Here is a 15,910-nt window from a genome sequence, read left to right as displayed (position 1 = left end):
ATATGATGAAACTAAAACTGAGGGTTGGGATTACCCTGGTGGTCCAGTGGTTAAGAATCTGCCTTCCACTGCAGGGGATGTAGGTTTGATTCCTGGTCAGGGAACTAAGATCCTATATGCTGCAAGGCAACTCAGCCACATGCTGCAACTTGAGAAGTCTCAGCCCTGCAACTAGAGAAAGCCCATGCACCACAACAAAGATGCAGAGCAGCCAAAATAAAAACAAAGCAAAAACAAACAAACAAAAAACAGATTAAAAAAACTGTTTTGGGGGCACTTCGGAGGGAAATAAGAGAAATTTGTGATGAGGCACACACAAGAAACATAGGAGGTACTCAAATCTTTGCTGAGTTTTGAAAACATTCTCAAACCAAACTGGCCAAATGGATTCTGTATGGTGCTGAAAGCCTTTCCCTCAAAAGAGTGAAGATTTTTTCTTATTCCAACTTTTTGTCAGTGACTGGCATAGCACTGTATGCAACTAAAGTCAGTGATTCTCAAAGCGTGGTCTGGGGACCTGGGGGACAAGAGGCCTGGAAGGTTAAAACTCTTTTCAAAATAATACTGAGATGACATTTCCCCTTTTCAATATTATCCTGCCACAAAATATAAGTTCATTGATTTCAGATTCCACATTGAAAGTAAATCTTAAAAATAATCACTGTTGAGTTTTGATATAAAATCAAAGTAGAATATACACAGTTATCTGAAAAGGCTATAAAATATGAAAAGTATTCCTCCCTTTTCCAAATACTTATCTGTGTGAGGCCAGGTTTTCTTCATATACTTAAACCAAAACAGTATATTGCAACAGATTGGATGCAGAAATAGGAGAATCCTACTACCTTCTATTAAGAGATTTGCAAACTTGTCAACTAATGCCATTCTTCTCACTAAATTTTTTTTTGTTTTGGAAAAGAAAGAGTCTTTTTAAAATAAAAATATGGTTTCCTAGGTTAACATTGGTAATGTGCTTACTATTGCTATTTTAATATAAACTATTTTAAAGTATCTCAGTTTTAGTTCCTAATGTGATAAATATAGACAGATATAATCCACATAAACCAACACTCTTCAGGGTCTTCAATGGTCATTACAAGTGTAAATTTGAGGACCACTGAACAAAAATTTTGTTATTTTTTATGATAAAGAGATGAAAAATATATTTTATCTTAGTATAAGTAAGACTTTCTTTGAACCATATCCTAACATTAATCATTTCATCAAAAGCACAGGAGCTGATGTCACTTGACACCCAATTGAATGCTATTTCTGTATTTTAGGGTACAACATCTGATAGACAGCTCAAGTCCAAATGGGTCATTTAATATTACAAGGTCATGGGGCCAACCCTGATCTAACCAGTGAATGCATGTTGATTTGGATTACTTGGATGAATACAACATGGATGAATAGAAATATATTTTCATTTTAATTGGGGCTATAAAGAAATCTGAAAGTTTTAAGCATATTTTATTCCTGATCCCCAAAGATCTGGATTTTCTGGGAACTGCTGCCTGGAAGATCTTGGCAGTACATCTGTTTCAAAAATCTAGCGTGGCAGAATCATAACTAAACTGAGGATTCCACCCTTCTCGCCAAAATACACTTTGAAGGCTGCAAAGATTTGACTGAAAGTCCTGATTTCCCAGCCCTGAGGTGAAAGCAGAAGAAATGTATCGTGTCTCTGAGTTGTCAGCTTGAAATGGGAAAGTAGAATAAGGTTAATGTGCTCAGAGGCACAGTAAAAATGTGATTCGAGATATACTCCTCTGGGCTCTGGTCCCACACCTGATCACAAATGAAAGTGAGCACAGTTCTTACCTTCTGGTGAAAAGGGAGTGGTGTTAGGAAGGAATTGTCTCATGAGGATTTGGGATATAGCAGTTGTGCATAAAAGTTAGCTTCTCTGTCTTTCAGGCTTTTGTGACAATACAGAGCAACAGAAAAACATTTTCATGAGCCTTGCAGTAACAGGATCCATAATTTTATGGACTGGAGTATCTTGGAGACCAGGAATTCTGTTAGCCTCAAGGATAATTTGCTGAAATAATGCACAGATGGAAAAAAATGAGGCTGAACTATATACATTCCTTTTTGCCATTAAATCAATAGGTAATGAAATAAAAGATCACATGGAGAAAAGGGGAAATCCCACCTCAATACATTCCCTATTTGTATTTTAAAGGAGGAAGAGAAGTGACAGAGGAAGGTCATGACTGGGAGTTTAATTGGTTGGCAGCAGCCTCATATACCTGTTCACGGTATCAGAGCCCCATACTCAGCACATCTCATTTAATGTTAACATATTTTAAAATGCCACTGAGCTTAAGTGTAGCAGCAAGTGATGCACTGTAATAAAGAAGCATGGAGGTTAAATTAAAAGTGGAGGAAGTAACTTGGCCAAAGAAACTGGAAGCAGAATTAGTTTGTAGGTTTTATTTAGACCTCTGATTTTTCTAGAGGAATTAGGATTCTTTGTTGCAGTTCTTACTTAGCTTGACTGATAGATTTTACTTAAAATAGACCCTAGTATTCTATTCCTGCTATGAACCATAGTAGATTATTTTGTTATAATTATATTTCATTAATAAAAATGATAAAAATGTGCAATATCCAATTAAGAGATGAGCCTATATAACCTGGAAAGGATTACTTTCTTTTCATCATCTTATAAAATTACAAAGCCAGTCTGTTTCTTTGGACAATTAATCAACAACATCCTACCTCTCCTGTTGGTTAAAAACAGCTAAAACTTTCTGTTACATCTGGGAGTACTTCCCAAAATATATAACAGCAAGTCATGTCTCATAACTCTTCCTTTCAAAGAGGTGATGGCTCTGCAATGTGTAATTGTCTTCATGCCCATCAAGCCATAGATTTTTAAATATGTGGTAAATATTTTGTGGTCAAAACTACTGAGAGGCCATCCTTTGTGCGATTGGGGTCTGGAGAATGCAATTACTCCTGTGTGTGCAACACTACATACACAAATAACCAAATGCCTACAACTGTAATATATTATGCAGTTATTAGCTACTAAGCTTTCATTTTGGGGGTTTAAATAAGTTAGTGCAAGCCCAATTGGTTAGCACATGGTATAATTATTTCTGGGGCTAATTCCACACCAGATCTGATTAGAAGTCTCCTGTGGAAATAGTAACAGAGGATAAGGCTGCAACTTGTATTAAATATGTACCTGAATCCTACATACCTACCAACTGATTTTGATTAGTGAATCCCTCTTAATTATGGAAATTAAATTACTATATTTAATAGATTGAGGGGGCATGTATTTAGAGAAAAAGTGCTTCACTTTCATACATTCCTATTATCATAAATTATGTAGATAAGTCTCCAGTGCAGGTGACAAAGTAGGCATGTTGTGGCCAGCTGAAATCTTCTTCAAGTATTCCCAGGGGAAGTGTACATAATAAAAAGGTATGCCTAACAAGTAGTGCTCGGAAAACTGGTCAACCACTTGTAAAAGAATGAAACTACAACACTTTGTAACACCATACACAAAAATAAACTCAAAATGGATTAAAGATCTAAACATAAGACCAGAAACTATAAAACTCCTAGAGGAAAACATAGGCAAAACACTCTCCGACATAAACCACAGCAGGATCCTCTATGACCCACCTCCCAGAATATTGGAAATAAAAGCAAAAATAAACAAATGGGACCTAATTAAACTTAAAAGCTTTTGCACAACAAAGGAAACTATAAGCAAGGTGAAAAGACAGCCTTCAGAATGGGAGAAACTAATAGCAAATGAAGCAACGGACAAACAATTAATCTCAAAAATATACAAGCAACTCCTGCAGCTCAATTCCAGAAAAATAAACGACCCAATCAAAAAGTGGGCCAAAGAACTAAACAGACATTTCTCCAAAGAAGACATACGGATGGCTAACAAACACATGAAAGGATGCTCAACAACACTCATTATCAGAGAAATGCAAATCAAAACCACAATGAGGTACCACTTCACGCCCGTCAGAATGGCTGCTATCCAAAAGTCTACAAGCAATAAATGCTGGAGAGGGTGTGGAGAAAAGGGAACCCTCTTACACTGTTGGTGGGAATGCAAACTAGTACAGCCACTATGGAGAACAGTGTGGAGATTCCTCAAAAAACTGGGAATAGAACTGCCATATGACCCAGCAATCCCACTGCTGGGCATACACACTGAGGAAACCAGACTTGAAAGAGACACGTGTACCCCAATGTTCATCGCAGCACTGTTTATAATAGCCAGGACATGGAAGCAGCCTAGATGCCCATCAGCAGATGAATGGATAAGGAAGCTGTGGTACATATACACAATGGAATATTACTCAGCCATTAAAAAGAATACATTCGAATCAGTTCTAATGAGGTGGATGAAACTGGAGCCTATTATACAGAGTGAAGTAAGCCAGAAAGAAAAGCACCAATACAGTATACTAACACATATATATGGTATTTAGTCAATCGGTTAAGATAACCCTGTATGCGAGACATCAAAAGAGACACAGACAAATAGAACAGTATTATGAACTCTATGGGAGAGGGTGAGAGCGCGATGATATGGGAGAATGGCATTGAAGCATGTAAATTATCATATGTGAAACAAATCGCCAGTCCAGGTTCAATGCATGATACAGGGTGCTCGGGGCTGGTGCACTGAGATGTCCCAGAGGGATGGGATGGGGAGGGAGGTGAAAGGGGGGTTCTGGAAGGGGAAAACATATACACCCATGGTGGATTCATGTCAGTGTATGGCAAAACAAATACAATATTTTAAAGTTAAAAAATAGAAAATAAACTAATTTAAAAAAAAAAGGTAAGCCATCATCATTGGTAGCTCACATAGTAAAGAATCTGCCTGCAACACAGGAGACCCAGGTTCAATCCCTGGGTCAGGAAGATCCCCTGGAGAAGGGAATGGCAACCCACTCCAGTATTCTTGCCTGGAGAATTCCATGAACAGAGGGGCCTGGAAGACTACAGTCAATGGGGTCGCAGAGTCAGACACTACTGAGCAACTAATAAGGAAGGAAAGAAATCATTTTTTAAAAAAAAAAAGGAGGTATGGTTTGAGAACTATGCCTGTGGAATAGGTACCAGATGACAGTTTAAGCTATTTAAATCCAATTTAATGTCCACAGTCATTTCATAACCTAAAGCATAAATTTTAGAAACAAATACAATTTGATCAAAGCCCAAGTATTATTCTCTTGTGAAAGTTTGAAATTGGGCTTTTTAAATATTCAGTTGAGAAAAATATCTGAGCTTATTCTTATCTCTTAGTAAATACATGATTATCAACTTTTCTTGCTCACCTAAAATGGGTTACTATGTTGTTAACAAGCAAAAATTACTGCAATAAAGAAAATGTTCAAATTTAGTATGTATTTAAACTGAGCAAGAGTAATCTAGAATAAAACTAATTTTACTATCAGATTTAAAATAATGTCTTCTAGTTATAGTTTCTGTCCAGGTTATTTTTGTTGTTGTTTAGTCCCTAAGTTGTGTCAGACTCTTTTGCCATGCCATGGACTGTAACCCACCAGGTCTCCCTGTCCATGGGATTTCCCAGGCAAGAATACTGGAGTGGGTTGCCATTTCCTTCTCCAGAGGATCTTCTTGACTACTACTTACTTTATATTCAGCAATCTCTTTTGGAATTTTAAGACAGCTTCATTTAAAATCATGTTTTATTGACCAATTTATATTACTGTTACTTTCATAAGTTGACCCTCTTTGGAGACTTGTTTTCTATTAGGCTTTTCTGCAGGGCTGACTGCTTAGGGCTGCAGAGTCAGAAGGTAGGGTATAGGAGGGAAGAAATTTGTGAAATTGGGTCTATAATACCTTTCTGCTTGTCAACATTACAAGCATGGGGGTCTTATTTCTATTTATAGTTCTGAGTAAAATAGAGACTGCAAGACAAAATTTCCCACATGATATCAGGTCAGGTCCACAATTAGTTGCAGAAGCAAAAGGCTTTTGTACCTTTTTCTAAGGACTCGAGCCAGTTAATTGGGTCTGCAATTAGCCTCTCTGGTTGTAATCAATTACAAGTGCAATTTCTGTGTGTGAACTAATTTTGTGTGCAAAAGTAGTCCCACCAAAACAAAAGCCTAAGTTAGAATGAAATTCAGATCTGTCTTACCTCACTTACATCCCAGGAAGAAACCAATTTCTTCTGTGAGTCTTGAAAAAAGATCTAACCTAAAAGTATCTGTGCAACTGAAGTATTTTCTCAACTTTTCTACAAGTACTTAGATGTAAATACTTTAAAATCAAGGAAATGTTAAAATCTAACCTTTAACATTTCATCATCTTATAAAATTACAAAGCCAGTCTGTTTCTTTGGACAATTAATCAACAACATCCTACCTCTCCTACCTAATGTTAAAATCTAACATTACTTTGTTATTACTAATGTTTAATTAATTTAACATATCATCTTAATCATATTTACATAATTATTAAAGTTTTTTTGCTTCTCATGTGTTAGTTTCTATACTATGCATAAGTACCCAAACTCATATACACAAATAAATTACAATCCAGAATTTCATTACAATAGATCACTTAATGCATTGCTCTAAGTTGCTTAAAAGGCCTTAATATGTAAAATGAAGATTCAATGAGTTTTACTGTTTGTTAAAACTCTATCAAGTCAGCTTGGGAAATTAGGCCTCAACCAAGGAAATTTAACACACTTGACAGATAAAAAGCAAAACAAAACAAAACAAAGATGCAAACGAATCCCAAACATTTTGACAGCAGTTCATGTTTTAAAGGAACTTCCAACACACATTTCTGAAATTCCCAATATCATTTTGGCATACCTATTTTACTACTGTGTTGCAGACAACAGCTTTTAAGTTCCCCAATTCATAAATGTAATTAAATAATTACATTAGTGCTAATTAACATGAAACTGCAGATTATTTAAGCGCAAAAAACACTATTCAACTTCTTAATTATTCTTGTTCACACAGCATTTCCTTTTGCTCAGACGCCCTAGGTGCAAATAAAGCATCCCATCTGCTCGTAATTAGAACTAAATAATTTCAGAGAATGTAGCTTATCATTTTGACTGCACATTTGATTAAAAACAGTGTACAGCAATATCCTGGCTTATTGGCGTAACAACAACAACACGCACAAGCCTGTGTTCTTCTATCATTAAAGAAGATCGAAAACATTATCGGTTATTTCAGGGGAAAAAAATACAACTTTTTAGTTCATTTCATACAGATGAAAGCGAATTACAGCAAATCACCTCTCCACTGAATAGCAGCCCCCACATAATGACTTTATTTGCTTAATCCCCAAATTAAACGCCGTCTCGAGCGAGGGCCCTGTGTTATTACTCTCATCATGTCGAGAACATTTTCCTGCCGAGACCAATTTGAATAAAACAAGGGGCCTTCCTTGAACTCAATCAAGGAGCCATAATGTGGTGGGTAATAGAGGTTGCTGATAGATTTGCAGGCAAAAGTGTTATACCTAATGATGGGATATGGATAATAGTCCTCCTGGAGGTCCTGATGCGATTCCAGTTGGCTGCCAGATGCTAAAAATCAAGAAGAGCATTGATCAGTGACAGGAAGCTGTAGTGGATTCATCTAGTCAAACTTCAGCTGTTTTTCCACTGTACAGTTAAGCCAGGCATAAATTATATTAATTGATTTAATTACATACTTAAAACATCTTCCCCAATTAATTTAATTAGGTGGCTACATGATGCTACTGGCAGGGGAAGATTAGAGGCAGCTCACTTAATTAACAGAATATGAATGAAAAAAAGAGAAAGCAAACATAAATGAAATTGTGAGCACTAATTAAAAGGCTGTCTGCAAACTTAAATACTTTCTGACAAAGTGGTGACAGCAATGTAGACAAGAGAGGATTTTTTTTTTCTCTAGCAAATTAAAGTGCCCAGGAGGTATATATAGGGAGAAAAGGTAATGCAGTTAAACCATTGATTTTCTGACAGAACTACCATAGTCAAAGTGAAGGGACTTTTTTTCTATAGAAAAATTGCAACAGATTTTGCAGGCACAAAAGCCTGATTTCTTATTAGGGCTAAAATATGATGTAGAGACAAATGTAGGGTTTGTGCATTGTACATTAAAGGGAGTGGAGGGGGTAGGGAGTTGGAGAGAGAGAAGGAAGATAAAGAGACAACTTACTGCAATTGTTCAAGCGAGAAATGTTTAGAAAAAGAGGTCTGCCTTAACAGCTGGCAGCCTTGTGTACCTTGGCTCGGATGCGGAAATTCTCCAGGTGTCTTTCACGTGATTCCTTCAGAAGCTTCCTCAGCCGGGTCTTATGGCAATGTAAGAGCCACGCAATGGTGATGACACCTGATGCCCACTTCTGCCGGCGATAAGTCAGGAAAAATCTTCTTGCTTTGTAGCATTTCCACGTGGCTTGGATCTTCATGGCAGCCTCTGTCTTTCCATCCTGGCCCTTGTACCTCTGCCCCGGAAGATTTAACATCTTTTGGATGTCAACTGGGTTCTCTAACACTGACAGAAGGTCATATCTGGTAAGTTTATTCTTCAGCTCAAACTCTGGAAGGAGCGTTACTAAACTGTTACCTTTTATTTTGACTTCTGGTATCGCATAGTCCTTGAGAAACTTCTCGATGTGTTCCAAGAGAGAAAAAATACTTCCCCAAGACAAACTGAAATGCTCCTTGAAAGCTAAGAAGTCCGGGGCTGTCTTGTCTACAACACCATTGTAAATAAAAAAGTCATAATCCCACGGTGATTTCGGGGTCTTAGAAGGTGCTGTCACTTTCATGGCCTGGGGAAGGAAAGTGTTGGCAGAGATGAAATAACTGAATTGTCAACACACACACTATCACATTATCATTTATTACCTGAGAATGGGAGGATATGAATCACAGTTCTGATTTAATACATACATCATATATGTCATAATAGGAAAGTCTCGCTGTCATATAATCATCAGACTCATTGCCAGAAGAATATCTCAGAGGTTGCTCCAAGCTATAATCATTCTTACAAAAGTGTAAAACTGATCAAGAAAACTGATTACGTAAAAATCGTGCATTTAGTTCACTTTGGTATGGTTAGCTGACCCCATAATCTCTGTGATTTACTTTTCACACATGCATGAATGGAAGCATGTCACTGTTTTCTTGTTCATAAATTATCCACCAATCCTGAAAAATAGAATGAAGCCTTTCTTTGCAGTTTCTGTGACAACTTCAAATAAGCCCATCAAAGCTGTCCTGTCTGTTCTGAACTTTCTAACAGATCAGCACTTTTAGCATTTTGGAGTTCTTCTGTCACCTTCTCTGAATATTCAGGAGTCAGTTTTATAAAAAGCATTATGTTGTATGTTATCACCCTTGCCACTTTCAAGGTTTATCTTCACATGTTCTTTTATTCTTAAATCTGGACACTTCTTAGGGACATACCTGGAGTTGTCCCCAGGCATACAGAATCTGAAATTTCACAATTAAAACCAAAAAACATTTGCTTTTCATTTTGTTCCTATCGGTACTGATTGAGTTTTAAGTCATGAAAACATATTACTATTATTTTTAAACGTCAAGAGGCATTCTCTAAGAATGAAATTATTGGGCAGTTTTTTTATTCTTTATACTTTTCTGCATAAAATAACTGAACAAATACTATTTTAAAAATGCAAAACAATACTATTTTAAAAATAAAATAAGAGATTTGGATGACAACAAGCAATATATGTCACACATACATTGCTTTAAAAAACAGAAAAAAGGAAAAGGAAATTTTGTGTCACTGTCCTCTATGAAACTACTTACATTTCATTATTTAAACCCATGGTACTAGAACAATAGATATTCTGCCCCATGGTCTAAATAATTCCAATGGCCTGAGGTGTGAGGGGCGTAGGTGTTTCAGGTTCTGCCTTCTTGTTTGTCAACTAGGTGTCAACTTACTGTGCTGACTGCTTCTCGCTAAGGGATTTAAGGAACAGATTGTCTTCAATATGTCCACATTTTCAGGTGCATAAACTTCATCTCTACTAGATTATAGACTATATTGCTCTCTGCATTTTGAAGAATTTTCACAAAACACAAAGGAAAAAAAGACCCAGTTAATTTATCAATGACTATTATTCCACAGCACTGTGCTGCGTATTACGATGTTAAATTGTTCATGCTTTGTCTTTACTAAACAAATGTTAACTGATATTAACTAACAAATTCAAAGCAGAAAGGTAAGAGAAAAGCAAGCCAAGAGATATATTTACAATAAAACCACAATAAGGAAACACAAGGGGAAAAAAATCACCTTCCAATTCTTTTTCTTTTCTTAGGTTCCAGGCAGTGGAATAATTAACTAGGCTGCCATCTCAAGTAAAAATGCTGAAAATCAAGTGTTAAGTTTGAAAGGGGGTAATTTCCTTGAATTTTGAAGCATACTTTTACAGCAACAAACTTTTGCATGCATACTTTTTGAGTCATTATAGGCATAAGAACAATGGAGAAAGCATTTTACTAAGACTCTAGCCCTTTCTGAGCTAATCAAGGCTCTAAAAGAGAATGCAAACTATTTCGTAGATGGAAACAAATTCCTTTTTCTTGGACAGGCAAGAGGGAGTTAGAGAAGCAATGCCTCCTTCGGTAGACATCAACACTGGCAGGAAGAGCTCAGCTCCTGGTACAAGACAAGGAGCACATGTTCCAAAAGCAGTATCACTTGGCTACATTTCTGCCTTCCTTCAAGAAGAAGATGGTGGGAAGGTTAGAATTCAGAGAAGAATGGCAGTACTTCATTACTGAGGAACAGACATGCAGAATAATCACAGACGTACAGAACTGGCTGGTCCTGCCAGTTATGTGGTTGATTTTGTGAACAAGACCTTGAGATTCCTATAAGAAGTACAGCTATGGACGAAAGATTCACCAGAGAGTCTTGTCTCCTTGGTAACGTTAAACTCGTTTTGAAATTTCTTTTCTCTACAATGAGTCGTGTGGAATTGGAGCAATCTTGGGAGAAGTTTAGAAAGGTGTGGACTCTTAAGCCTCTATTGAACAGTGCCCTTCCAGGGAGTAGGTCTAGGGCATTGACATACAGCAGCAAATGTATCTAAGACCTTTTGAAAGAATAGCTGTGCAGTGGGGATGGGGTGACCGAATTGCACCGGGGCTGTTTTAGAACAAAGGGATTACACCTCCCTACCTTCTTGGATGATATTCCAGTAAAGACATGCTCTCAAAGGAAACACACTCTTGGACATCAAATAGACCACTCAAGCACGGGGAAGCTATGGGTTTAGAGTCAGCTAAAGCATAACTGTAGTACATCTGTCACAGAGAATGCCACACTTGGGAACACTTTAGACTTAGAGCAAGAAAAGACATGTCTCTCAAGAGAAAGGCTTCCCAAATTAAAGCAGTGCATCAGCATTGCGAGATCCATTGAGCAGGTAAAGACAAAGCTGCTTCACAGCCTGCTAGGAATAAGAGCCCTGATTAAAGGTCACGCCATGCTTCAGGTTCTGGTTCCTTCTGCTATTCTTCCCTTACTATTTATCTCCATGAACTTGTCGACAATTATTTGTTGCTTTCTTTCCTCCTTCCTTCCTCATTCTTTCCCTCCTTCCCTCCCCCACTCTCTCCTTTCTTTCTTCTTTTCTTTCTTTCTCTCCCTTTCTTTTTCCTCTCCTTCCTCTTCTCCTCCCAGCCTCTTTCTCTCTCCTCTCTTTTGTTTAAGATGTGCTGTACTACCAATGCTGTGCTACTGACTCAATAGCCACACTGTTTCCTTCTAGCAGTGATGGCTGTCTATTGCGCCATCTGCATACTCACCTGGTCCTTTTCGGGACACCAGTCACACCTTTGTGAGATGCCTGCCCTTAACTAATTGGCCCACATAGCGTACAAATCTGTGGCTGTGGCCTACCTATTAGCATCCTGTTCTAACTGAGTCAACTAGCTTGGAAATTCTCTTCTTCATTTGCAAAGTAGAATTACTAACTAGGTGACTTTGAGAGTTTTTGGAGCAGTTATTTAAATAAAAAATTCTAAGTCTAAAACAAGCAGAAAGGCAGGATGTTGTTGTTCAGTCACTGAGTCAGGTCTGACTCTTTGCGACCCCACGGACTGCAGCATGCCAGGCTTCCCTGTCCTTTGCCGTTATCTGGAGTTTGCTCAAACTCCTGTCCAGTGTGTCAGCAATGCCATCCAACCATCTCATCCTCCTTTGTCCCCTTCTCCTCCTGCCTTCAATCTTTCCCAGCATCAGCGTCTTTTCCAATGCATCGGCTCCTTGTATCAGATGGGCAAAGTATTGGAACTTCAGCTTCGGCATCAGTCCTTCCAATGTATATTCAGGGTTGATTTTCATTAGGATGGACTGGTTTGATCTCTTCACTGTCCAAGGGGCTCTCAAGAGTCTTCTCCAACACCACAGCTCAAAGGCATCAATTCTTTGGCGCTCAGCCTTTTTTATTGTCCACCTTTCTCATCCATACATGACCACTGGAAAAATTATAGCTTTGACTATACAGACTTTTGTAGGCAAAGTAATATCTCTGCTTTTTAATGTACTGTCCAGGTTTGTCATAGCTTTTCTTCCAAGGAGCAAGCATCTTTTAATTTTATGGCTGCAGTCATCTTCCACAGTAATTTAGAGCCCAAGAAAATAAAATCTCTCACTGTTTCCATTGTTTCCCCATATTTAGCCATGAAGTGATGGGACCACATGCCATGATTTTAGTTTTTAGAATGTTAAGTTTTATGCGAGCTTTTTTACTCTCTTATTTCCTTCATAAAGAGGTTCTTTAGTTCCTCTTTGCTTTCTGCCATAAGGGTGGTATCATCTGCATATCTGAGATTATTGATATTTCTCTTGGTAATCTTGATTCCAGCTTGTGCTTCATCCAGCCCGGCATTTCTCATGATGTACTCTGCATATAAGTTAAATAAGTAGGGTGACAATATACAACCTTGATGTACTCCTTTTCATATTTGCAACCAGTCTGTTTTTCCATATCCAGTTCTAACTGTTGCTTTTTGACCTGCATACAGGTTTCTCAGGAGGCAGGTAAGGTGGTCTGGTATTCCCATCACTTTAAGAATTTTCCAAGTTTATTGTGATCCACACAGTCAAAGGTTTTAGCATAGTCAATGAAGCAGATGTTTTTCTGGAATTCTCTTGCTTCTTCTATGATCCAACGATGTTGGCAATTTGATCTCTGGTTCCTCTGCCTTTTCTAAATCCAGCTTGAACATCTAGAAGTTCTTGGTTCACACACTATTGAAGCCTAGCTTGAAGGATTTTTAGCATTACTTTGCTAGCATGTGAAATGAGTGCAATTGTGTGGTAGTCTGAACATTCTTTGGCACTGCTCTTCTTTGGGATTGGAATGAAAACTAACCTTTTCCAGTCCTGTGGCCACCACTGCGTTTCCAAATTTGCTGGCATATTGAGTACAGCACTTTCACAGCATCTTTTTTTAGGATTTGAAATAGCTCAGCTGGAATTCCATCATCTCCACTAGCTTTGTTCGTAGTGATAGTTCCTAAGGCCCACTTGACTTCACGCTACAGGATGTCTGACTCTAGGTGAGTGATCACACCATTCTGGTTATCCAGGTCATGAAGATTTTTTTGTATAGTTCTTCTGTGTATTCTTGCCACCTCTTCTTAATATCTTCTGCTTCTGTTAGGTCCATACCATTTCTGTCCTTTATTGTGCCCATCTTTGCATGAAATGTTCCCTTGATATCTCTAATTTCCTTGAAGAGAGCTCTAGTCTTGCCCATTCTATTGTTTTCCTCTATGTCTTTGCATTGTTCACTTAAAAAGGGCTTCTTATATCACTTTGCTAGTCTTTGGAATTCTGCACTCAGATGGGTATATCTTTCCTTTTCTCCTTTGCCTTTTGCTTCTCTTCTTTTCTTAGCTATTTGTAAGGCCTCCTCAGACAAACATTTTGCCTTTTTGTATTTCTTTTTCTTTGGGGTGATTTTGATCACCACCTCCTGTATAATGTTATGAACCTCCATCCATAGTTCTTCAGGCACTCTACCTGTCAGAACTAATCCTTTGAATCTATTAGTCACTTCTACTCTATAATCAAACCCACTCCAGTATTCTTGCCTGGAGAATCCCAGGGATGGCAGAGCCTGGTGGGCTGCCGTCTATGGGGTCGGCAGAGTCGGACATGACTGAAGTGACTTAGCAGCAGCAGCAGCACACTCTATAATCATAAGGGATGTGATTTAGGTCATACCTGAATGGCCTAATGGTTTTCCCTACGTTCTTCAATTTAAGTCTGAATTTTGCAATCAGGTGTTCATGATCTGAGCCACAGTCAGCTCCCAGTCTTGTTTTTGCTGACTATATAGAACATCTCCATCTTCGGCTACAAAGAATATAATCAATTTGATTTTGGTATTGACAATCTGGTGATATCAGTCCATGTGTAGAGTCGTCTGTTGTCAGAGGGTGTTGGAAGAGGGTGTTTGCTATGACCAGTGTGGATGATGATTACATATATCAGTAAGTCACAGATGTGAAGCGAAAAAGATAGGCCCAGTATTAGCTTCTAAAATTCAGACATAACCGCCTCAAAAAAAATTCCAGGAAAAAAAAGGCATGTGTTTAAATCTAATCTGAATGTCTTCATCAAAAATGTTCTTTTCAAACATGTGGATAACATGTGGATATAGGATTAAACTGTAGCCAAGGATCTCTAAATTGGATTTAAACAAGATCTCCTGGTGGTAAATGGTCCAATTTTGGGGATAATCCAACATGGATATCAACTTTAGAGAATGATTTGCCTAGAAGGATAGACTAAACCACTTTTGAATCTATTAGCCAATGTTCAGTTTCTCAAACAATCAAACATATCCACTAGTAATTAACCTAACCAGTTCCACTGTGTGAAAAAGATTAAGTTCTTCCTGCCATTATGGCTCTAACGGAGAGCTTAGTTCAGAGTATGAGTGGAGTAACCTCCAGAGATGGAGAATTCATTACTCCCTGATGACCAGGGATGCCATTTGTCTGGCCTGTTCTTTAATATTCACTAAGGTTTACTGTGTGTTAAGGTTTGTACAGAACAGACACCAAGACCTCAGCTTGCTAGACTTGTTTGAAAGACACATACAATATTCAGAGACAATAGCTGACCTCATCAGGGTTCAGGAATTGAGCACAATCACAGACCTGAACTTTAGAGCATGAAGAATCTTGAATGTCACTGGCCTCACCTTTAACCCAAATAAGATATTGTGCGTCCAGGGAAATGAGCCTTGGCCTGGAAGTATGACCAACCTGGGATCAAGTCCAAGTCAAGTCTGCTATGATGTGCTATGTATCCTTGGACAACTTACCATCTGCTATAGACTAGATGTTTGTGTCCTCACAAATTTCATATGTTGAAGCCTTAGTCCCCAGAGATAGGGCCTTTGAGAGGTAATTAGGACGTGAGAGTGGAGTCTTCATGATGAGATTAGTGCCCTAATGAGAAGAGACCAAATAGATCTCTTTCTCTGCCATGTGAAGATACAACAAGAAGGCAGCCATTTTCAAACCAGAAAGAAGGCTCTCATTAGAACCCAGCCATACTGGCACCCTGACCTTGGACTGCCAGCCTCCAGAACTGTGAGAATTAATGTTTGCTGTTTAACCTATACACTCTATGATATTTCATTATAGCAGCCTGAGTGGACTATGACAACATCCTTTCTGACACGTTTCTTATCTGTAAAAATGAGAGGTTCCTATGAAGTTGTTGTGAAGATTAGAATATATGTAAAGACTTTTTCACTGCCTATTAAACCAACCCTGATGAACATGCCAGAGAACCATGGTGTGGTGGAAAAGTGATGGATTTGAAGAAGACCGAGGATTTAGGTTGTCACCACCTTC

The 15,910-nt window shown here is 38.2% G+C and overlaps 1 protein-coding gene and 1 long non-coding RNA gene across 18 annotated transcripts in view; one reads left to right on the top strand and one right to left on the bottom strand.

Annotated features, from left to right (window-relative positions):
• IQCH (IQ motif containing H) overlaps positions 1-15,910 on the bottom strand; it is a 220,420-nt gene that overhangs the window by 107,358 nt on the left and 97,152 nt on the right. For all 17 annotated transcript variants that reach the window (XR_014060030.1, XR_014060031.1, XR_014060029.1 and 14 more), the window contains 2 exons: positions 8,266-8,817; positions 7,513-7,579 (listed from right to left, as the gene is read on the bottom strand). Coding sequence is in view for 14 of the 17 variants with exons in the window: in XM_081511831.1 (XP_081367957.1) it covers positions 7,513-7,579; positions 8,266-8,817 (619 nt within the window). In the remaining 3 variants the exon portion in view is untranslated. The remainder of the gene's footprint in view (positions 1-7,512; positions 7,580-8,265; positions 8,818-15,910) is intronic.
• The window catches only part of LOC145514311 (uncharacterized), a 178,579-nt gene that overhangs the window by 130,068 nt on the left and 32,601 nt on the right, over positions 1-15,910 (top strand). The window lies entirely within an intron of this gene.

The sequence above is a fragment of the Giraffa tippelskirchi genome, chromosome 7 (genome assembly GCF_054371585.1).
Source record: "Giraffa tippelskirchi isolate mGirTip1 chromosome 7, T2T-mGirTip1v1.2.pri, whole genome shotgun sequence".
Taxonomy (NCBI): Eukaryota; Metazoa; Chordata; class Mammalia; order Artiodactyla; family Giraffidae; genus Giraffa; species Giraffa tippelskirchi.
This window is presented reverse-complemented; position numbering and strand designations above follow the sequence as displayed.